The sequence below is a fragment of the Macaca thibetana genome, chromosome 4 (genome assembly GCF_024542745.1).
Source record: "Macaca thibetana thibetana isolate TM-01 chromosome 4, ASM2454274v1, whole genome shotgun sequence".
NCBI lineage: Eukaryota > Metazoa > Chordata > Mammalia > Primates > Cercopithecidae > Macaca > Macaca thibetana.
Window position 1 is genome coordinate 48,339,358 of NC_065581.1, and position 24,889 is coordinate 48,364,246.

General features: G+C 37.9%; 1 protein-coding gene across 1 annotated transcript in view; it reads left to right on the top strand.

Annotated features, from left to right (window-relative positions):
• The first annotated feature begins 7,363 nt into the window (after nucleotides 1–7,363).
• Nucleotides 7,364–24,889, top strand: part of CD2AP (CD2 associated protein) — a 151,254-nt gene continuing 133,728 nt past the window's right edge. Inside the window, exon 1 of the mRNA XM_050789018.1 lies at nucleotides 7,364–8,011. Within this exon, the coding sequence (XP_050644975.1) occupies nucleotides 8,008–8,011 (4 nt within the window). The 5' untranslated portion in view covers nucleotides 7,364–8,007. The remainder of the gene's footprint in view (nucleotides 8,012–24,889) is intronic.

A 24,889-nucleotide genomic window follows, 5' to 3' on the forward strand; every position in this document is an offset into this window, starting at 1 on the left:
AGAAAGGAATAAAGGGCACCCGAATTGGAAAGGAAGAAGTCAAATTATCCTTGCTTGCAGAAGATATAATTTTTATTTGGAAAAATCTAAAGATGTCACCAAAAAACTATTAGAACTGATAATCAAATTCAGTAAAGTTGCAGGATACGAAATCAACATACAAAAATCAGTAGCATTTCTATATGCCAACAGCAAACAATCTGAAAAAGAAATCAAGAAAGTAATCCCATTTATAATAACTACATATAAAATAATATATTTGGGAATTAACCAAAGAAGAGAAAGTTCTTTACAAGGAAAACTATAAAACATTGATGAAAGAAATTGAAGAAGACACACACACACACACACACACACACACACACACACACACAAATAGGAAGATATTCCATGTTCATGATTGGAAGAATCAATATTGTTAAAATGTCCATACCACGCAAAGTTATGTACAAATTTAATGCAATTCCTATCAAAACAACAATGACATTCTTCACAGAAATGGAGAAAACAATCATAAAATTAATATGGAACCACAAAAGACCCAGAATATCCAAAGCTATCTTGAGCCAAAAAGAACAAAACTGGAGGCATTACATTACGTGACTTCAAATTATACTACAGAGCCATACTAACCAAAACAGCATGGCACTGGCATAAAAACAGACACATAGACCAATGGAATAAAATAGAGAACATAGAAATTAATCCATACATCTACAGTGAACTCATTTTCAACAAAGGTGCCAAGAACATACTTTGGGGAAAGAATGGTTTTTTCAATAAATAGTGCTGGGAAAACTGGATACCCATATGTACAAGAATGAAACTAGACCCCATCCGTTGCCATACACAAAAATCAAATCAAAATGGAGTAAAGATTTAAATTTCTAAGACCTGAACCTATGAAACTACAAAAAGAAAACATTGGGAGAAACTTTTTAGGACATTGGACTGGGCGAAGATTTCTTGATTAGTACCCTCACAAGCACAGGAAACCAAAGCAAAAGTGGCAAATGGGATTACATCATGTTTAAAGAGTGTCTGCCCTGCAAAAGAAACAATCAACAAAGTGAAGAGGCAACCCACAGAATGGGAGAAAATATTTGCAAACTATCTGCCTGACAAGGGATAAATAACTACAGTATATAAAGAGCTTAAATAACTCTACAGAAAAATTTAATAATTTGATTAAAAATGGGCAAAAGATCTGAATAGACATTTCTCAAAAGAAGACATAAAAATGGCAAACAGGAGGCCGGCTGCAGTGGCTCACACCTGTAACCCCAACACTTTGGGAGGCTGAGGTGGGCGGATCACCTGAGGTTAGGAGTTCAAGACCAGCCTGACCAATATGGAGAAACCCTGTCTCTAATAAAAATACAAAAATTAGCTGGGCATGGTGACGCATTCCTGTAATCCCAGCTACTTGGGAGACTGAGGCAGGAGAATCGCTTGAACCTGGGAGGTGGAGGTTGTGGTGAGCCAAGGTTATGCCATTGCACTCCAGCCTGAGCAACAAGAGCAAAACTCCATCTCAAAAAAAAAACAAAAAAAGGCAAACAGGTATATGAAAATATGCTCAACATCATTGATCATCAGAGAAATGCAAATGAAAACTACAGTGAGATATCATCTCACCCCAGTTAAAATGGCTTTTATCTAAAAGACAAGTAATGACAAATGCTGATGAGAATGTGGAGAAAAGAGAACCTTTGTACACTGTTGGTGGGAATGTAAAATAGTATAGCCACTATGAAGAACAGTTTTGGAGATTCCTCATAAAACTAAAAATAGAACTACCATATGATCCAGCAATTCTACTGCTAAGCATATACCCAAAAGAAAGGGAATCTTATATCAAAAAGATATCTGTTCTCTCATGTTTATTGCAGCACTATTCACAAGAGCTAATATTTGGAATCAACCTAAGTGTCCATCAACAGATGAATGGATAAAGAAAATGTGGTACCTATACACAATGGAGTACTATTCAGTCATAGAAAAGAATGGAATCCTGTCATCTGCAAAAACATGAATGGAACTGGAAGTCGTCATGCTAAGTGAAATAAGCCAGGAACAGAAAGACAAACTTTGCATGTTCTCACTTATTTGTGGGAGGTAAAAAATTTAAAACAATTGAACTCATAGAGTGTAGAATGATGGTTACAAGAGGCTGGGCAGGGGTGGAGAGAGTGGGAATGGTTAACGGGTACAAAAATATAGTTAGATAGAATGAGTATGATTAAATAGAATAACAGGGAGAGCACAGTCAACAATAATTTATTACACATCTTAAGATTGCTAAAATAATATAATTGAATTGTTTGCAACACAAAGAATGGATAAATATTTGAGGTGATGAATATCCCATTTACCCTGATGTGATTATTATGCACTGTATGGCTATATAAAAATATATCAGGTACCCCATAAATCTATACACCTACTATGTACCCACAAAAATTAGAAATTAAAAATTTATGTAACAAAAAATTTGCAGAGATTCAAATAAGAATACTGCAAATTAATTACTAAATTGAAAATTTGCCCAGTTTATTGGTCTGTGCCATGTTGATTCTAAATGCCGTTTCTCCTCAATAAGGTACATTTTATTTAAATAAGTGCAAGTTAAAATAGTTGAGTATATCTTAGCCTTCTTAGCTGGAAATCACATTCCTTGAAGGCAGAGTTTGTGTTTGTTGCAATGAATCTCTCCCAGTGTCATATGAAATCCCTTGTATATTATATTAGTTTAAACATTTATTATATTAGTAAAAATACATATTTACTAATTATTTTAGGGTAGTGGGTGCTTAATGCTTATTTAACCAAATTTTTTGGTACCTCATTTTTTGTGACTTGTATGCATTTTTTTCTATGACCGTGGATGTAGCTGGAAAAGCAAATCAGTTGCCTACTTAAAATACTTCATTAATTGCCTCTTACTTCTAGGACAAGACGTCAAATTACTTCCCTGGCACACAGGGCTCTCCATATTGGAGTGTGGTCTCAGAGCCCCTCAAAGACATCCTGGGCTTTTTTTTTTTTGAGATGGAGTCTTACTCTGCCACCCAGGCTGGAGTGCAGTGGCACGATCTTGGCTAGCTGCAACCTCTGCTTCCCAGGTTCAAGTAACTCTCCTGCCTCAGCCTCCCAAGTAGCTGGGATTACAGGCACCCGCCACCACACCCAGCTACTTTTTCTATTTTTAGTAGAGAAATAGGGTTTCACCATGTTGGCCAGGCTGGTCTTGAACTCCTGACCTCAGGTGATCCGCCTGCCTCGCCCTCCCAAAGTATTGAGATTACAGGTGTGAGCCACCACGCCCAACCTGGGCTTTTGATTGTATACCTGCCTGTTGTCCTGGCTACCTGACTACCCTTCCTTGTCCTTACTGGGAATTCCAATGTACCTTGGACAGGTTCCCCAGTCCTTTGTCTTTTAAGGCCAAGGACTTTATTTTCTGTCTCTATATTTATGATCCAGAAGCTGCTCATTTGTAATGGGTGATCAGGAAAACATCTGTTGAGTTGAATAAATGTGTACTCATGACTGGAAATTATTTACATAACACCATGCGTATAATTTAACTGCCTGATATTTGAAAATGCAAATGTATTTGTTATTTGAGATTACTTAAAATATGTGACCCTTCAAAAGGAGCTAGCTTTAATATTTGGGAGGAGTAATACTTCTTGAAAGAGATTCCCTTTAAAGGCCTATGACACTAGCGTCTGAATAAAGTGCAAATAACACCATTAAAAAGGTCCTTGCAGTTGGCAAGTAGTAATTCATTTAGATGGGTCATCATGTTTTTAATTAAACTCTTTCCTATTATGCAATAATGAAAAGTGCTTAGAGTGGTCATAGGCCTGAGGACATCCCCCAAGTTGCTAGCAGAGGAACAGGATTTTGTTGCAAGCTGAATGGGCCACCAGTTTGAGCTGGGGGATTTTTCAGCTTCAATGATCTCACAGTATAGGCATTCTGATTGAGGTTATTATTTCCAGCAATTGTTTTCTAAAGAATGATTTTTAAAATTCAGGTTACACATCGATGTAATTTGGGCTTAAGTTTACAGTAAATTAGCCAGGCCAAAACAAGGTAGCAGTAAGAAAACTTCCCAGGAAACCTAGTACTTTTGAATGAAAACAAAGAAACAAAAAAGAATTAGTTACAAGATTTTAGCTAAATGAGTGGTTTAAAAATAATACAATTCAGTTAACATGTATTTTTCTTTAGCATAATCTTCATGGTTATAATAGTTTTTACCAAAAGGAAAGAAGGCAGATGATTTTTTAAAATATAGATATCTTCAGATACATTTCTAAGAAAACTTCAGGAAGAAATCATGGCAGTTTAGCATGAATTACGTTGGTCTGAAATTGTGTCATTCACACAGAAACTGTAATGTTCTCCTTGATGTCAGATCAACATGTTCAGTACTTGGCAGAAAAAAAGTGAATGATTAGAGTGGTGTCAGTCCATTTGTACTGGAATACAAAGAATAAGGACAGATAGATGGAAACAAACCTAATCTAGCATAAAGGTAACAATAAAATAAAGGGAAAAGTAAAAGATAATTTGTTTTTAGATTAAAGGAATTTAAATTTAATATATGTGGTAAGTAGAAATTATCTTCTCACCATATTTTCTCTCATTCAACTAATAATTATTGCCAGGGAACGCAATGTTTTGAGCTGCAGACAGTGCTAGCCATATAAAAACGTATAAAATATACTGTCATACCTTGAAGGCCTCTTATAGCTGAGAAGGTAAGATTTAAAAGATGAAAAGAGCTTAACGGAATAATTAATAACTAATATTGCATAGCACTCAAAAGTGTAGAAGGTATTTTTACGTGCCATTTTGTAAGTTTAAAAGTAAATTTCTAGATTTCATTCTTCTGTTAGAATTTCCTTTAGCTTTGTCTTTGGAAAACAACATTAAATTTGGGATTGCGATTACTTCTTAGCTTTACTTCAGTTTTCTCAACCAATTCTTAGGGGTTCTGGTCCCTAATGCTTCCAATTTCTATGATTCAACATCTCATCATTACCTCAGAGGATAATGCCTCTGAATTTGCAAAGTGAATTTAAGTTTTAAACTTGTAAAATACGTTTATTATGGCAGTAACAGATCCTAGAATTTTTTTTTTTTTCTTTGAGACAGGGTCTCACTCTGTCACCCAGGCTGAATGGAGTGCAGTGGCAGGATCACAATTCACTGCAGCCTCAACTTCCCTGGACTCAGGTGATCCTCTCACTTCAGCCTCCCAAGTAGTTGAGACCACAGGCCTGTGCCACCACATGTGGGCTAATTTTTTATTTATTTTTTTTTTTTTTTTTGTAGAGATGGAGTCTTGCTATATTGCCCAGGCTGGTCTCTAAAACTCCTGGGCTCAAGTGATCCTCCTCCCTTGGCCTCCCAAATTGCTGGGATTACAAGTGTGAAGATCCCGGAATTTCTAGGACAGAAATGATTGTAAACGTTTTATCATGTTGTCAGATCATGTCACCTGACTTCTCAGAAAATATCTACCTTACCTGTGGCCTCCACTTCCTTATCATTCAATTGATAAAATCTTTAATCTGAATTTTCTAATATATATATATTCTGAATATGTAGTTATATATTACATATTCTATTATATATATGCTGAAATTATATTTTCAAAGATGCCCTTATTATTAAATCTGATAGTCTTTATTCCCCCTTCTGTTTTACTTAGCCTCTTTTCCATTCTATTCATTGGCCTTTCTTCTTTAAATATTAAGGATTCTAGAGATCTGGAAATTTAAAGTCTCTAGAACCTTAAGGTCTCTGGGCCTTGAATTTACTACCTATGTATGTGCTTCCAATAGCTTATATTTTTGTGTCCTTTCATAAATTCTTCTTAGCCCATCACCAGCCTCATTCTTCCAAAGCATAAATGGCCTTCCTTATGGGCTGCTTGAGCCACACACATTTCTTAAAGACTCAGAAATACTCTGCATATCCACCTCTACTTCTCAGTTCTAGGACTCCTCCAGACTGAATTATTGCCTTCTCCGAGCTTTCGTTCAACTCACATCTTCTCTTTACAGCTTGCTTTGCCCACAGTAATTCGTTTTCCTTTAGATTCTCAAGCATTTGACTCTCACTACCTCATACTATTAACTTTGTGTTCGTATCTCACCCCCCCAGTAGAATGCAAAGTCCCTGAGGATTAGCGCTGTACTTCAGCTTTTTTTTTTTTCGCTTGGTAGGGGACAAAGAACGCAATGCTCAACACATATTTGTTACCTAAAAAAGGCACATGTTCCATGATGTCAATGTAATCTTGTTTAGGTGAGTATATTAAACTTTTTTCTTTTCTCCTTTTTGGCTGCTGTTTGTGAGTTTGATCATTCTTGTTATAAAATTACCACATGCAACCTTTTGAGAAGTATTAGAATTAAAAGATGGCAAAAGGAAATAGTGGTAATGGATACGTACAAGGTTACTACTACGGGCCACTGTGCTCTGCATTGCAAGATTGGTTTCAACATACTCAAGAAATTGAAGTTCAGCCAGGTTAATTTATCCAAGGTCCCACAAAAAGTAAATGGCTGTGTTGAGTTTCAAGAATCCATGTCTGCCTGGTTCCAAAGGGCAAGTCAGTTGCAGTGCTGGATGCCTGAGAATTACATAATTTCTTCAAAAAGCACTAGGCACAATAGTTGGCGTTCAACAAACGCTCACACACATCTGTCCTGGAAATTGGGTCTATTTAAACAGGAGGGGGAAATAAAGCTTGCTGAAATAATTATACTTCTTCGTAACTCCCAGACTCATGTTTGACTGATTATAATAATCCTATGCCCTCCTTCACATTCACGCTAGAAAAAAAATGCTGGCAATATTTCAAATCATGATGCCTATTTTTCTCTCGATCAAGCAACAACTCAAATTATACTTTAAAAAGAAATAAAGAAAATTAGATAAAGTTGCCTTCAGCTGACAAGAGACTAAAGGAATCCAGTAATTTATTTCTGTGAAACAGAATTTATCTGATGCCTAGGTTTCTCCCCCTCCCGACGAAGACCAAATGCTTCTGATCCGTAAGTAACTTCGCAAGGTAGACTGAGGGTCCTGGCAGCATCTGGGCCTCCCTTAAAGGTCGAAATGAAGCGCGCTCGCCCTCCTCTCCGCCTTTTCCGTTTAAGGTCCTCCAGAGGCTGCTTCGCTGCAGAAAGTAACAACGCGTCGCCGCCGCAGAAAGTGGGGCAACTTTGCCTGTTAGCAGAAACCTTTTGATCCGTCTGAAGCGACAAACCAGACCCAACGCCCGCCCAAGCTGTTCCGAGCCTCCGGGGGGAAAGCCAGCCCAACCTTCTCTGCACCGCTTCCTCATCCGCTCGCTGCACCTGGACGCGGGCGGCGCACGACCCCCGGCCGTGACGTCACCGCACCTGGCACCAGCCTGGGGGTCCCGGAGAGAGCCCTAACGCGACGGGGCGGGGTGGGGCGGGGAGAACGAGGGCGTTCTCGCGAGATTTGCCTCCTCCCGGGCCCAGTTCCCCGCACCTTCTCGGCCTCTGTCTGGGTCTCCACCTTAGTCTACGGTGTCGCTTTTTTAAACTGCGGGTGCTAAGAGGCGAGGGGCGGGCTCCGAGGCTGGGCGGGCGCTCGCGGTTGGAGCCGAGGGCCTGGGCGAACCGGCGGGTTCCTCCCCACTACGGGATTTGCCAGGGTGGGAAAACCGCGGTCTGGGCGGGCGGGGGAGGGCCCTCCCGCCGCCGTGGCTTCTGTGGAGGCCAGGGGTGAGGAGCTGTCGCCGCCTCTGCCTCTGCCTGGCGGGCCGCGCTGAAGGGACTGGCAGGAGAGCGCTGCGGGCGGATGGAGGCGAGTCTTCGCCCCGCCTGAGCTCAGGAGGGGCTAGCGCGGAGCGCGGGTCCCGCCTCCAGCCGCGGGAGCGGCCGCGCGAGCCACCGGAGGAGGAGGAGGAGGAGCAGACGTCGGCTTCTCCCCGCGAGAGCCCCCAGCATGGGTAAGAGACTCGGGCGCTTCCAGTCGCCCGTCCGGACCTTCCAGATCCGGGGAGGTTGTGCCCTTTCTCGGCCTTATGGGGAGGCAACGGCGGTCAGCCCCTGAGCGGCAGCATCCCACCCTCTTCATTCTCCCCACCGCCCCTTCTCGCCCTGCCTTCCACCTTGCTCTTCTCACGGAGAAACTGGTGGGAGAGCTGGGGGGTGCTTTCCCTCGCGCTCCCTTCTCCGCCTCTTTTCCTGTTCACCAGAAAGGTGCGGAATGTGGGGCGGGGGCGCTTGGCCTCCTCTCCTAACCCCTTGCCCAGCTAAAATCGGACCTGACCTTCCCTCCCTTCCTCATCCCCTTCCTTCCCTCCCCCTCCTCGTGGAATGGGGGAGGGCGATCGAAAAACTTGATAAAGTAGCACTTTCAACTTCTTTATTTTCTGCGAGGCTTTGTATACATTTAAGGAGAGAGAGAAATTTGTTCAAAAACTTTTTTTTTTCCTGCTAAAACTCGCAAGGGGTGCCTTAAGGACAAGAAAGCTTATTTGTTTTACTCGGGTTCTACCTAGGCAAGTGTGTTGGCACTTAAGCATGCAGTCTGCTCCCGAGGACTGGGTTTGAACTTCAGGGTTGGATCCTTTGAGGAGCAGTTTCCTGTTTGGAGTTAGACTTCCTTGCCGGAGGAGAGAAAAATACATGTTATTTACTATGCGCTTTATAGTTTTGTTTGAAGTTGGAGAAGGCAGAATGTGTGGCAGTCCGGGTTGAAAAGGAATTTTGTTAAGTGGTGTAACAATTCTTTTGATAACGAAGTTCAGTGTGGGCTAGGCATTAACTCCCTCAATCCTTTAAAAATTAAAAGCAACTTAAAAAAGGATAGCTTGAAAAAAATCAAAACACGCTCTGTCACTATAAGGCAGAGAGTGTTCTGTAAGAGTAAACCCAAGTTTGATTTTTGTAGAGCGGATCAGGAGGACCCAATCACTTTTTGCATTTGAGTGTTGGTGCTGCTTCATATCAACAAACCATTACCGAAATGAATAATTCATGTAACTAACAAATGATTTAGAAGCAGGACGATTACAGACTACTGCTGATGTGGCACCCTCTGTCCACACTTTGCTTTGTGGGGGATGTTTTGAGCATATTGTTTACAGACACTCGCCTAGCTATCCTCTGTTTTCTTAGACTTACCTAATTTTAAGTTCTCTCCTGCACTTCCCTCCTGCTTTCAGGTAACATTTATACTCAAAGTGCTCTTGAGCTCAAAAACAGTGAAATAAAACATTTGCTATTTGGAATTTTCAAATGAATTATTTTATAATTGATTAGTTGAGCTTGCAGGGTAATTGTGGGCGTATTCTTTTAAGCATGAAATTATAAAATCACTTTAACCGCTTTGGATTAAGATAATACTAAAATTAAATATACAGTTCTTCTCTGTCTTAAATGGGATGCAGAATAAAATTAAACTTCTTTGGATGACCTGGGGATGCAATCTTGTTTTGCGTATAGGGCTGTTGAGCTAAATTCTAAATATTTGTTTGCATTTTGAAATTATTTAAGTACTTTTTTTTTTTTTTGCTTTGCTATTGGATGTGCTTGTAACTGATTAGTGTCCCCGTCATCTTTCCTTTTCTTACTTTTTTTAGAATTGTGGAAATCATGTTCAGGTTTGTGATTCTGCATAGGAGAAAAATGAGTACGCCCTTACTTAATATGTGAAGTCGCCTCTTGAGAAAAATAATTGTGTACCAATACTTGGACATTGGAATACCTGTTTTGATTGTCCAGAGGCTTTTTCTTTGTGATTTATTTGTTGTGTTCTGTTTAGCTGTTTTCGTATAGACTTGGATATCAATGTTGGTATACTTTCGACTACTTAGAATGTGTTTTGAGGGTATATTACTTAGGGCATTTGTGGTGAAGTTTTTGTGAAGTGTTTGTGAAACATTTCCATATCAGTGTATTCTTTAAGTTTATTGGTCATGTAATAATAAAATTCTCAAGCTCACTTAAAAGGAGTTTGCTCTTTAATATAAATCTCATTTTATTTGGTTTTATCAGCCATCCTTTTTCCTTACGATTTTAAATGCAGCCTAAAATATTTACATGATGTTTTATCTAATTTGTCACAAAATGAAAAAATATTAAATTTTTTGGTGTATGATAACTTGGATGCCTATTAAGTGGTGGTTCTTATGCTTAGGTGGTACAGCTAGAGAGTGAAAAGCATGGGCTCTGGACGGAGACTACTTGAGGTCAAATTCTCTTCTGCCTACTAGCTGTGTGACTGAGCGCATCACTTCCCTGTGCTTCAGTTTCTTAATCTATAAATGGAATAAAATATCAGCCTCATAGGTGGTTAGGAGGATTGAGTAAGTTACTACTTGTAAAGTGCTTAGAACATTGCCAGTGCTGGTGGTTATTTTCATTTTCAAATGATTTCCCTAATTCTTGTACCAACTTGGAAAAAAAAATCCTCAATTTTTAACCTTTGTTAGAAGTAGGATATTTTCTTTAAATAAAGGACCAGTGAGATGAGATGATATTGCACTAATGCAGAAATTGAATTTTATGTGACATAACCTTACAGAAATCATGCAGATACTTTTTTCAGTGTTGGAGGTACTGTGCCAAAGTCCATTATTGGTAAGAACTTCAGTTGCTTAGGAAAAACTCTTAAGTGGGATGACTACTAGTAGACTTATTTGAATTTTATGTTAAAGTAATGTTTTTAGTGTCTACCTTTGTTAAATGTGGTAAAGTGCCTGTTGAGAAATTTGAGGTATTCTGTGTGAAAGAATTAGGGAAGAGCTCTAGGGAGACAGATAGGCAATGCTTATTTTTCTTATTCCAAAAATACAGATTGGCATTTTGAAGCAGAATTAGGCAGAAAGCAAATGGCACAAAGTGTCAGCGTTTCTAGAGCCCGAAAAAGGAATATTTGTGAATTTTTATTTTTAAAATATTAAGCAGATTTCTAAGGGCAGAATTTCTTTTTAATGATTTTAGATAAGGTGGTGAACTTTTTAGTTTATTTTATAAGCTCACGTATATAAAACATATCAGTCATGTCCCCCCCGCCCCCCGAGATGGAGTCTTGCTCTGTTGCTCAGGCTGGAGTGCAGTGGTGTGATCTCAGCTCACTGCAACCTCCGCCTCTTGGGTTCAAGCGATTCTCCTGTCTCAGCATCTCGAGTAGCTGGATTACAGGTGTGTGCCACCACGCCCACCTAATTTTTGCATTTTTAGTAGAGACAGGGTTTCACCATGTTGGTCAGGCTGGTCTTGAACACCTAACCTCAGGTGATCCGCCCACCTCAGTCTCCCAAAGTGCTGGGATTATAAGCATGAGCCACTGTGCCTGGCCTCGTGGTGGTTTTAATAGACAAATTTTGCAGTTGGTTTAGATGATATATGCACTTCTATAATAGAGTGATTTCTTTATGTTACTTTGTTGTACTGTTTGGAGAAAATATTTTAAAATTTTTTATTTATATGTTATTTATTTACTTATTTTTAGAGACAGGGTCTTGCTGTGTTACCCAGGCTGGAGTTCAGTGGCGTGATCATAGCTCACTGCAACCTCAAACTCATGCCTCTGCTTCCCAGGTAGCCAGGGCTACAGGTGCGCACCACCAACTCTGGCCTAGTTTTAAATTTTTTTGTAGATACGGGCTCTCCCTATCTTGCCCAGGCTAGTCTCAAACTCTTGGCCTCAAGCAATTCACCTGCTTTGGCTTCCCAAAGTGCTGGGATTACAGCCGAAGCACTGTACCTGGCCTGGATAAAATCTTGATTTGTACAGATAAGTAGTTGCAAATGGAAATTGCCTGCTAATGGTTCATCTTTCTGTATCAGGATTTACTTCAATTAAACTACTCCAGAGCATGAAAAAAGAATATTAGGAAATTTTTGTTTCAAAGTTGAATCACTGGCAAATGTAGTAATTCTTTTCCTTATTTAAGTACTCATCAGATTTTTTTTTGAGGTTTCAAAATTTGAGTAGTTTAAATTTTGTAAAATCACATTAAGGCTGAAAATTCACCTTTATAATATTTCATGGTTTCCTGTAGAAATGAGCTGGAAGTTTGCTTTGTACTTTTTTTTTTTTTTTTTTTTTTTTTGAGATAGAGTCTTGCTCTGTCGCCCAGGCTGGAGTGCAGTGGCGCGATCTTGGCTCACTGCAACCTCTGCCTCCCGGGTTCGAGCAAGTCTGCTTCAGCTTCCCGAGTAGCTGGGACTAGGGGCATGTACCACCGCGCCTGGTTAATTTTTTGTGTTTTTAGTAGAGATGGGTTTCACCGTGTCGGCCAGGATGGTCTGGATCTCCTGACCTCGTGATCTGCCCGCCTCAGCCTCCCAAAGTACTGGGATTATAGGTGTGAGCCACCATGCCCAGCGTGTACCTTTCTGATTGAGGGATTTGCAAACTAAAATGACATAATATTAACTAAAATCTAATTTTTAAGGCATTTAAAATAAATAGTTATAAAACCCAAAGTGCTACATTTTTGTTTATTCATAATCCAGATCTGTCAGAGAATCCTCCTCTGTCAGAGATTATCATTCCCTGTTGTTAAATATATTTTGAATGATAAAAATGCTTACTTTAATGTATATAAAAAATTATCATTGTGTCAAGGGCTTGCAGCTAGGTAGAGAAAAAAGTATAATGATTTTTCATTTGGGTGAGAATCGGGTGGAGCTGCAGACCTGTTTCTTAGGTAAACTGATGAAGCAAGTTGTGAAAGATCTGAAAGGTTTCAGATTTTACATTCAGAAAAGAAAGAGCAAATAAAAACTAGTAAGATGTGATTGAAATTTAGGTAAATTGGGTAATCGTTATGATGGAGCTGTTACTGCTTAGTTGTACATGCGCTGACTGCTATTCAGATTTAACACAAGCAGGATTTAGGGACCAAATTATCTCAGCAGTCAGACAGTAAGTCTTTCTAGATGGGGGAGGGGACAGAGCACTAGTTTGGGAAGTCTGGATGGAAGTCTATATGTGCCTACAGTCAGCTTGTCAGCATCAGGGATATGTTTGGCAAAGTGCAGTGTGTACATGTATGTTTGGGAGTGGAATGGTGGCTGGTACCAGGCGCTAGGTAGAGATTCAGACTGGCATCCTGGGGGAAAAGGGAGGAAATGGGGTCTGGCAGTAGGCCTTGAAAACCTAGTCACAGGGAAACAAAATGAGACAGGGTCCGGATTTCTTATTGGAGAAGTACAAGGTGGGTATTTGTAGGAACAAAAGTGATCTTAGTTATTGGAATTATTTAGGATGATCCAAGAGGTAATACAAGACAGTGATCCCCTAAGCTTATATATTTTCTGTCCTGGGACTACATTAGTAGTCTACATTAGTAGCTGAATCCGTAAGTATGGTACTAATGGTCCAGAATTATTGGGGTGAAATGGGATCCTCTCTCAAACGCTGGAGGATATTCCCTGGGTATAGATTGCCACCCCCTCTGTTTATTTGGTCCCAGGGATTTGATGTGCCTGCTTTTTTTTTTTTTTTTTTTTGCTCTGTCTCTTTTTCATCTAGGTTCCTTTTCCTTTCATACCCAATGTGAAGCAGATTACAAAACCTCAGCCTATCTTTCTGTTTCAGAAACAAGTACACAATCCTTTAGGGTGTTAAGCAGTTATAACTGTAAATATAATAATAAATGGCCACATAAGGCACAAAAAACTTGAAAGTATTAGTAATTATGAGTCTCTTGGTTTCACTGAAATGGTGGTTGGCTATTAGAAAGACCTTTTCTGTTGTTGCTTTTTTAATTTTGTTTTGATAGTGTGTACCTGTCTTTGGCAATACTCCCTCACACTCCTCCCTGCTTTTTTTTTTTTTGGCTTACGTTAGGTAGATACTTAGACAGTAGCTCACAGTAGAGACATTTGTTATGTCTCTTAAACAGATAAAATTTTACTAGGACTTCGCTAACCCGAGACTATGCTGTACTCATTTTTGAATCATAACCTTGGTTTTAACCACAAGTGAAGTAGGCATTTTCCTTCTGGGCTCCTAAATGTTTTCTTCTTTGGACTAAACTTGATATTACCTCTTTTTTTTTTTTTTTTTTGTTATGTTTTGGTTTTTGTTTCTGAAGGTCTCAGGTTCCTAGATGTTCTACACTCTTCCTGACCATTTTCATTGAACCCTGTTTGATTTACTGAAAGCGTATTTACTAATTGTTTGCACTTAAAGGTGCTTTTACCCTAGAAGAAACATTGCTTTTAAAAAAATTCACTATTCTAAATTGATAATGGCTTAAGATGTTGTTCCAGTGTCAGGTATTGTTACGGATTTTTTCTTTCCTAGAACCTGTCCTTTCCAGTGGCTCCAGTAGACTTGTATTTTATAATCTTTCAAGTACTGTGTAGCTGGTTAAACTTCCCATCATGATCTTGTTCAATTTCTCAACTCATTTGCAAAACAGAGGTGACTAGCATGGGAGCCTGGATTCCAGTATCTGTTTTAGTACCTTATTAGTGCCACTTAGGTTAGGTTCTTTTTGATGATTCAGTGTCTGCATAATTCCAAGGGTGTGACTGTGTAATCATTAGGGGTTTCTAGTAGAATGCAATCATGAGCCCCTTAGGAACGTTTTGGTCAATAATAAACCACGTATTGGGTGGTGGTCCCCTAAGATTATAATGAAGCTGAAAAATTCCTCTTCTCTAGTGAGTTGTAGCCATCCCACTATAGTAGTGCAACGCATTACTCACTGTGTTTGCGATGATGCTGGTGTCAACAAACCCGCACTACTAGTTGTATAAAAGTGTAGCACATACATACATTTATATATGGTACATATATTGACAATAAATGGCTGTGTTACTGGCTTATATATTTACTATACTATGTTTTTTAATTGTTATTTTAGAGAGTACATCTTCTACTTATTAAAAGAAGTTAACTGTAAAACATCCTCAGGCAGGTCCTTCAGGGGGTATTCCAGAAAAAGGCGTTATTATTGTAGGTGATGACAGCGCTATGCACGTTTTTTACCAGTGGGATGAAACATGGAGGCGGAAGACAGTGATATTGATGATCCTGATCTTTGCAGGCCTAGGCTAATGTGTGTTTGTGTCTTATAACAAAAAAGATTAAAGTGGAAAGAATTTTTAAATGGAAAAAAGCTTATAGAATATGGATATAAAGAAAGAAAATATTTTTGTACAACTATACAATGTGTTGGTGTTGTAAATATTATTACAAAAAAGTAAGAAAGTTTATAAAGTAAAAAACTTACAGTAAGCTAAGGTTAATTTTGAAAGAAAATTAGAAAGAAAGAAATAAAAAAAGTGTAGTTAGCTTTAGTGTATAGTGTTTATAAAATCTGTAGTAGTGTATACTAATGTCGTAGGCCTTCACATTTGCTCACCAATCACTGACTCACCCAGTGCCACTTCCAGTCCTGTAATCTCTATTCATGGTAGGTGCACCCTATGTAGGTGTATCATTTTTATTACTTATACTGTATTTTTACTATACCTTTTTATGTTTAAATATACAGATACCATTGTGTTACAGTTGCCTACAGTATTGAGTACAATAGCATGCTGTACAGGTTTGTAGCCTAGGAGCAATAGGCTATCCCCTATAGCTTAGGCGGGTAGTGGGCTGTACTGTACCATCTAGGTTTAAGTACACTCTGTGATGTTCACACATGGACCAAATCGCCTTATGACACATTTCCCAGGATACATCCCCTTTGTTAAGTGATGCATAACTTCATTTTTAAGTGTGGTGATAGTTACAGTTAACACCAATATTAAGAAAAAGGGCCTGTCACAATGGCACATCATCAAGCAAAGAAGCTGCTGATGAGAGATTAATCAAGAAGTATTTTCCTTAATGTGAGGAATGTGATTAAAGTCATGTTAAATGCTTGGGGATTTAGGATAAATAAAAGTTTTGGTGCCTTAAGTAGTTTACAAGTGTTAAGGATTGGGCATATTATTAGAATCACATGTTTTTTTTTTTAAACTTCTCACAACCCCTGGGTTCTGACATAAATGCTTCTGCCTCTCCCTCCCTCCAGTTTTTGATGAATGTCATGAATGTGTTGGGATGGCTTATGTGATAGGAGTAAGACAACATAATAACAATGGAAGTTAATATGTGAATCCATTAGACAAATAAATGAGAGTATAGGGTCAATGTCTGAAATGTTAAAATGTAATAGGAGAAGTATATGGAATATTAGAATATAGACTCCTGCACTGAAGGAAATGGGATTTGTTCATCGCTCATTAGTTTGACCAGTGATGATATACTGAGTACTGGCAGTAGCTAAGGTATTTTTTCCTCCACTTCTGGCAAAGAGTCTTTAGAATGAAGCAAGCCTTCTCTTGAGCTGATCCTTTGAGATGTGTACTTTTACCTGAAATATTAAAACTGTCTTATCCTTCTTACTGTCCTGTCAGTGTTCCCAGTACTAAAGAGGCTGGGTATTTACCTAACATCTAGACTGACTTTAAAAGTGTCATTCCTGGAGTATTTATCACGATTATTGTAATAATCAAGTGCCAAAGTTTTTTGGATTGTAAATGTAGAAGTTCATATACTGTATTTGTAAAATTGAGACTGCATAGTCTTGGTTAGAGTGTTTTTAGGAGACATTTAAAGTTGGTCTTTCAAATGTGTATACTGTTCTCTAGGGGTTTTCTCATTCTTTGTGTTAGAAACAACTTTCGGTTTATTTAGAAGTATGTTCTCCTAAGATCCAAGTTTTGCCTTAAACTTTAATTAAAATTCCTGTTGTGCTGTAGCAGGTTGCAGTCTGGTGAGTATTTTGCCTGACAACATGTTTTGGTGTATGTGTGGGCATTTGTGCACAACCATTTAAGAGGAATTCATTTTTACTTACCTACTAATTTGGCCGTTCTTATCAAACACATTTTAGGAAGCAGATCAAAACAATTTGTTTAATGATGAAAATAAATTTGTTAAATTTTCAGAATGAGTGTCAAATGGAAATAAACGGCTGTATTTCAAATCTCAATGTAACCCTTTTTCTCACAAATTATTCTAAATTCCTAGATTATATGCTACAAAATGCAGTTGAACTTATGCTTAGAACTTCATAGTTTAAAACTTAAATAAAAACTTCTTTGTTATTCTCTTAGTGTGTAAATGACCTTTCTTGATCTGAGCTCATTGATGCTGGAGACTGTATCACTTATTTTAGTGTACTTACAAAATTTAACACTTGTATTGACTGGCAGAAAATTGGGAGCCTGCTATGTATCCACTAAGTCTGATTGAATAATACTTTAATTTGGAGTAATTGGGTAGAGAGGGCCAACCTAACAAATGATACAAAATTTAAATATATTGAAATATGTCCACCTAAAACAGACTAATAGGATGTTGCCTAATGAAATTACTGTTTCAAGATCATGGATGAGATCTAACTTTTTTTTAGAAATAAACTCTTTAATCCTTTCTGTATGGCTCAGTGAAGCTCTTAAATCCCTTTAATAGAGAATCAGTAATCAGGGATGTTAAGAATCTTGTCAGGTGAATCTGCTGATTGCCTACTCCGTGCATATAAATAAAGGGAAAGTTTGGCAGAGAGAGACATTTCTGTATGGGTCTCCAATTTAACTTGTTAAACACATTTAGGCATAAAGGCTTAATTTTTAGTTTAAAGAGTTCATTCAAAATAACTTAATGTTTGAACTATAAAATGATAAAATCTTTTTTTTTTTTTTTTTTTGAGACGGAGTCTTGCTCTGTTGCCCAGGCTGGAGTGCAGTGGCCGGATCTCAGCTCACTGCAAGCTCCGCCTCCCGGGTTCAGGCCATTCTCCTGGCTCAGCCTCCCGAGTAGCTGGGACTACAGGCGCCCGCCGCCTCACCCGGCTAGTTTTTTGTATTTTTTAGTAGAGACGGGGTTTCACCGTTTTAGCCAGGATGGTCTCGATCTCCTGACCTTGTGATCTGCCCATCTCGGCCTCCCAAAGTGCTGGGATTACAGGCTTGAGCCACCGCGCCCGGCCAAAATGATAAAATCTTTAAGGTAGGTGTTGTGAAGCAAGTATACATATATATTCTTTGAGACATACTGGGTTAAGTTACATATATGTAATTTTAAATTTTCTAGTAGCCACACTTAAAAAGGAACAGATGAAATTAATTTTAATAATATTTTGAATGTATGTTGGGTTAAAGAAAGTACATTATTTCATAATGTATTCAGTATAAAAAGTTATTAATGAGATAGCTTACCTTTTCTCTTATATATGAAAGAAATCTTGAAATCTGATGTATATTTTACATTTATATAACATTTCAGTTTGGACTAGCCACGTTTCAAGTGCTCAATATTTTTTGATTATGAGAATTTACTGAGGCAGGAGGATTGCTTGAGACCAGGGGTTTGAGACCAGCATGGGCAACAAAGCAAGACTCCATCCCTAAAAAAAAAAAAAAAAAAAAAAGAGATAGCCGGGTGTGGTGGCATGCACCTGTAGTCCCAGCTAGTTGGGAGGCTGAGGTGGGAGCATTACTTGAGCCTGGAAGTTTGAGGCTACAGTGAGCCATGGTTGTGCCATTGCACTCCAGCCTATGCAACTGAGTGAGACTTTGTTTCTTAAAAAATAGTGAAGAGTTTAGATTTTTGTTTTCTGTATGTGTTTATTTTGGGTGGATGCTTGGAACCATGGAGAGACTCAAATGATTACTTCTGAATTTTTAATGATTCTTACTGCTATTGTTCTTACAGGTTCTTGTAGTTGTCTATATAACTTAATTATGTTTTAAAAATCTTTAGTTTGGTCCTCAGGTAGTGAGTTATCTCGATTGTTTAGTCAGCTACAGATTGAACTTCTTTTTTCTTTTTTTTTTGAGACGGAGTCTCGCTCTGTCGCCCGGCCTGGAGTGCAGTGGCCGGATCTCAGCTCACTGCAAGCTCCGCCTCCCAGGTTCACGCCATTCTCCTGGCTCAGCCTCCAGAGTAGCTGGGACTACAGGCGCCTGCCACCTCGCCCGGCTAGTTTTTTGTATTTTTTAGTAGAGAGACGGGGTTTCACCGTGTTAGCCAGGAAGGTCTTGATCTCCTGACCTCGTGATTCTCCCGTCTCGGCCTCCCAAAGTGCTGGGATTACAGGCTTGAGCCATCGCGCCCGGCCTGAACTTCTTTTTTCTACTCTTCCCTGCTTTTCATTACTGTACTCAACTAGTTTTTTTTTTTTTTTTTTTGAGACGAAGTCTTGCTCTTGTCCCCTAGGCTGGAGTGCAATGGCATGATCTCGGCTCACTGCAACCTCCGCCTCCTGGGTTCAAGCGATTCTCATGCCTCAGCCTCCCGAATAGCTGGGATTACAGGCACCTGCCACCATGCCCGGCTAATTTTTGTATTTTTTTTTTTTTTTCAGTAGAGATGGGGTTTCACCAGGTTGGCCAGGCTGGTTTCGAACTCCTGACCTCAGGTGATCCGCCCGCCTCGGCCTTCCAAAGTGCTGGGATTACAGGCGTGAGCCACTGTGCCCGGCTGCACTCGACTAGTTTTTTAAAAAATAGAAGTCTGTTTGGAAACTGAGGGAAATTCTTATATAGCAACTTCCTATTTTTTGGTAATTTTAAAATTCATTTTTAGTTGATACTTAATTATTAATGTTTAGGGAATTCTTACTATGCTAGGCTGAATGTACGGAGCATTCAGTTCCCCACAAGAACATGAGGTAAACATTAGTCTTCCCATTCTTCAGGTTCAGGAAATGAGGTTAGAGGGATTGTTACTTGTCCAAGTCAGAGATAAGATGTGGAGGAGACAGAATCAAACTTTCATTGGTCTGATTTTAAAACTCGTTCTCTTAATTATATCTTAAAACATTTTGAGAAGGAAGATTGTTGAGTTAAACAAAGCAAGTAATATGAATTGAAATGACTCTCGTAGTGTGGTTTAAAAAATGAAGAAATTTAAATATTTATCATCTAAAAACTGTAGGTTGGTATTTGTTTGTTTGAGTAACTATTTTCTCTAAAGAGACTTTTTTTTGGTTTGTTTTTTTAAGGAACAGGGTCTTGTTCTATCGCCTAGGCTGGAGTATAGTGGTACTATCATAGTTCACTGCAACCTTGACCTCCTGGAGTCAAGTGATCCTTCCACCTTAGTCTCCTGAGTAGCTGGGACTAAGGCATGTGCCATCACGATGCCTGGCTAATTAAAAACAAAACAAAACAAAAACTGTAGATATAGGGTTGCCATATTGCCCAGGCTGGTCTTGAACTCTTGGGCTTCAAGCAGTCCTCTTACCTGGGCCTCCCTAAGTGCTGTTATTGCAGGCAAGAGCCACCATGCCTGGCCTCTGAAGAGACTTTTGACAAATTTTAACTGTGACACATTGGTCTTTTACTTACATACCCAAAAGTTTTCCTAGGGTTGTTTTTTGGTGAGTTCTATAAAACTTTATGATGGCAATTCATATGGTATTTTTTTTTTTGATCTGACTTGAAACATGCTTAAAAATAATTTCTAGTTTTTTTTGAAGTTAATAGTGGGAATAAAGATGAGGAATGAGAATATTTAATTGAATTTTCCAACTTGTTTGCTCTTTAGATTTTTGTATGTTTTTTGTTTTTAAGATTTATTATTTTAGGACAAGTCATTAATCACATGTACATGGTACTTTCTTTGTTTTTAGAATTGTCTCAAGTAATCAGTCTTCGAGATAAAAATCTTTTTTGTTTTTTAAACTTTAAGGTTTTTTTTGTGGATATCTGTCACTTATTCTAATTTAGTAACATTAGGAAGAATATAATACTGTGTAAAAATTTCCTTGTATCAAATTTCCTTCTCTTTTTCTCTTTGGTATGTGCTAAGAGTGCATTGTACTATGCAAACCTTTGTATGCTATTTGAAGTACAAAGAGGAAGGGTGGGTTTTGTGTGCAATTTGTTCACTATCTTAAGAATGACTAGATTTACTTATCTCTGTTGAAAAACATGTAAGAAATGCTGCTTATCAGTTCCGTATTTAACAAGCTTGAGAAAATACATGATGGAATTTCTAATATGTAATTAAAAGGACTTTAGGATGATATTGTCGTTTTTATTAGTAGTATTTTGACTAATGGATCTGGTACCTAACTTTAGAGGACTTAAATAAGGAAATGTTATTAATGACATTGAGAAATGCTAAATAATAAATATTTAGTTCTGGGAATAATTATGGTAAAGTCTTTTGGTTTGTGGTAAGAAATACTTAGCCCTGGGAATAAAAAGTAAATACGTATATTTCTTTCTTCCTGATACATGTGTGCCTGGGTGTGAGTGTGTGTGTGTAATATATATAAAATCAGGAAATAAGAGGTGGAACCGTTATTTTCATCATATTACTACTTCTTTGAGAGTAAAGCTTGTAATTATTTTTTTACCTCATACTGAAATATATTTTTGTGTAATTTTTTATATTTTGTCATCTGCTGTAATAAAGGTTAATACTCAATAATATACTATGATCAGTGGTATAACATAGGTAAGGTTAATTTGACAGACTCTGTTAGATGCCATTGTGATATTTATCTGTATTGTGTTGACAAGAATTAAAAGTAGTCAATGCCCATACAACTTATGCCTATTTGGAATTTGTGTAAGTTGTTTATTTTTTTGAAGTGATTTTTTATTATCAAAATAATGCATATTTATTAAAGCAGACTAGTAGAAAATCTTTTATAATATTGCCACCAATATTTTTGCAAGTAATAATTTAAAAAATTATGGACTTTAAGGTTTTTAAGCTTGATTTTCAGATATCCTTTTTGTTTAAATACTGATTTTTTTTTTTAAAGTTATTAACAGCTAGTAAATCCATTTAAAAAATGCCTAACCAGCACCCACAAGCAGAACCAACTTAAGCCAAACTTTTTTTTCAGGTAAGGATTAAGTTCTTAGAGTTTGCTGTACTTCATTTTAAGTAATGTAGTTTACTTTCTATTACCTGCTTTCAGTTGAGATTTCCTTTTTTTGGTTCTTATAAATGCTTTTAATTCATTTTCTTGTTTGTTGCAAGTATTTACTGCCTGTTTCCAGTTTAGTTACTTTGAAGCTTTGACCATTTTACTTTAAGTTTAGAAATTTCTCCTCTCTACACAGTTTTGTTATGAATTTCTATCATAATTCCTTCAAGCTGTTATGACAAAATACCTTAGACTACGTAATTTATGAACAACAGAAATGTATTGCTCACAGGCTGGAAAGTCCAGGATCTAGGCACTGACAAATTTGGTGTCTAGTGAGGAGAGTTCAAAGATGGTGCCTCCTTGGTACATGGAAGGCTGGGCTTGGGGGCTCACACCTGTAATCTTTTTTTTTTTTTGAGACAGGGTCTTGCTCTGTTGCCCAGGCTGGAGTGCAAATGTGTGATTGTAGCTCACTGCAACCTCGAATTCCTGGGTTTGAGGGATCCTTCCCCGTTAGGCTCCCAAGTAGCTAGGACTATAGGTGCTGCCCCACACACGTATTTTTGTTTTTTGTAGAGATAGCATCTTGCTATGTTACCCAGGCTGGCCTTGAAGTCCTGGCCGCAAGTTACTATTGTTCTAATGAATGTAAGGTCTGTAGAGATATTCCCTCTTTTATTCCTGATATTAGTAATTTGGGCCTTCTGTTTTTTCCTCTTGGTCATTCTAGAGATTTATTGATTTTATTGATGTTTTCAAATAATAGTTTTTGGTTGCATTATTTTTTCTCCATTTTTCTGTTTGAGCGTTTTATATGATTCCATTTTAGGTTCTCTTTTAACATTCAGTTATACTTAATTTTTATTTTTAGTGCTTGCCCTGGAGTTTGCAATATACATTTATAAGTAGTGTTAAATTCAGCTTTAAATAACACTGCAACACTTCATATGTAGTGCCGGTACCATAGAGTATTCCTTATGCCGCTTGTCCCTTATGACATTCGTTAATTTCACCTGTTCGTATGCTATAATCATGCAATACATTGTTACTATTACGACTTTTAAGCAGTTATCTTTTAGATCGATTAAGAATAAAAAAATTATTTTGTTTTATCTTCATTTATTCCTTCTATGCTCCTTCTTCATATTGATTTGAGTTTCTGACCTGTATAATTTTTGTTTTCTCTGAAGAACTTCTTTTAACATTTCTTCCATGGCAGGTCTGCTGGCAGTGAATTCTTGTTTTTGTTTGAAAAAGTCTTTATTTCTCTTTCCCTTTGAAGGATAGTTTTACTTGATACAGATTTCTAGGTTGGTGTTTTTTTTTTTTTTTTTTTTCCTCCCAATGCTTTAAATATTTTATTCCATGCTTTCTTGCCTTCATGTTTTCTGATGAGAAGCCTACTGTAATTCTTATCCTTGTACCTCAATAGATAGGGTGATATTTTGTGATGGCTTCTTTCAAGATTTTCTCTGCCTTTGATTTTCTTCCATTGAATGTGATACATCTGGGTGTAGATTTTTTTTTTTGTTTGTATTCTAATTTTGTTCTCTTAGTTTTCCTGATGTGTGGTTTGGTGTATCTTACTATTTTTGGAAAATTCTCAGCCATTATTAGTTCATATATTTCTTCTGCTCTGTTTCCCATCTTCTTCTGGAATTCCAATTATGTGTGTTTGTACCTCTTGAAGTTTTTCACAGTTCTTGGATATTCTGTCCTGGGATTTTTTTTTTATAATTCTTTTTCTCTTTGCATTTCAGTTTGGAAAATTTCTTTTGACTTCTCTTCAAGCTTACTGATTCTTTCCTTGACTATATATAGTCTACTGATGAATGTGTCAGTGTTATCGATTATTTGTTGTATTGTTTTTGATTTCCAGCTTTTCCTTCTGTTTCTTTTCTAGAGATTCTATGTGCTTACCATATCCATTTTTTCTTGCATGTTGTTTGCTTTTTATATCATCACCCTTAGCATATTAATCATAGTTATTTTAAATTTCCTGCCAGATAACTAAAAAATAATGTGTTATATCTGAGTCTGGTTCAGATGCTTGCTTTGTCTCTTTAGACTTGCTTTTTCTTGCCTTCTTAGCATGACTTGAAATTTTTTGAAGGTTGGATATGTCCTATTAGGTAATAGGAACTGCGGTAGTTAAATCGTTAGTGTATTTATATTTATCTGCCTAGGTGTTGGATTGTGTTTAATGTTTGCTCTAGCTGTAGGTGCCAGAGGGTTCACATTCCTGTAGTGTCTTTGTTTCTGTCTTCCTTGCTTTCTTTGGGTTTCCCTTAGAACTCTTTCTCAGATAGAATCTGCATCTTGCAGCTCTTTCAGCTGTAAATGCTGGAGCCTCATTGATGTGGTGGTAGCATGTGGGAGAGGGGAAATATACTATAATCTTAATTATTAAATTTCTGTTTTTTAGTAGATCGATGTCCTGGAGCTGTGGAGCGGACTAGAATCAGGGAAATTCCCGTTCCTAGGTGGTATAAAGCCCCTGACAGTCTTTCCCCTGGAGTGTAGGCCTTTGTTGCAGAGAATACTCAGGTTGTATTTCACAGTGATTACTTTTTTTTTCCTCCTTGCCAGAACTATAAGGCGATTTTTCTTGGCTCTTTACTGTTAGAATCTGGCAGTACCATAAAACCCACAAAAGTGTGGGACTCCCCTATAGGACAGCATTCCCTTAGGAGTTTCCCACTTTCATGCTATTCCACAGTCAACCTCCAGCAAGTCATCAAAATTACCACTTAAGTGTTTGTACTGGATTGAATTTTTGTCCCCAAAAAAGGTATGTCTGAGTCTTAACCCTTCATACGTGTAAATGTTACAAATTTACAAATAGTTGGCTGGGCATGGTGGCTCACGCCTGTTGTAATCTCAGTACTTTGGGAGGCCAAATGGGAGGATCACTTGAGCCCAGGAGTTTGAGACAAGTCTGGGCAATATAATGAGACTATGTCTCTA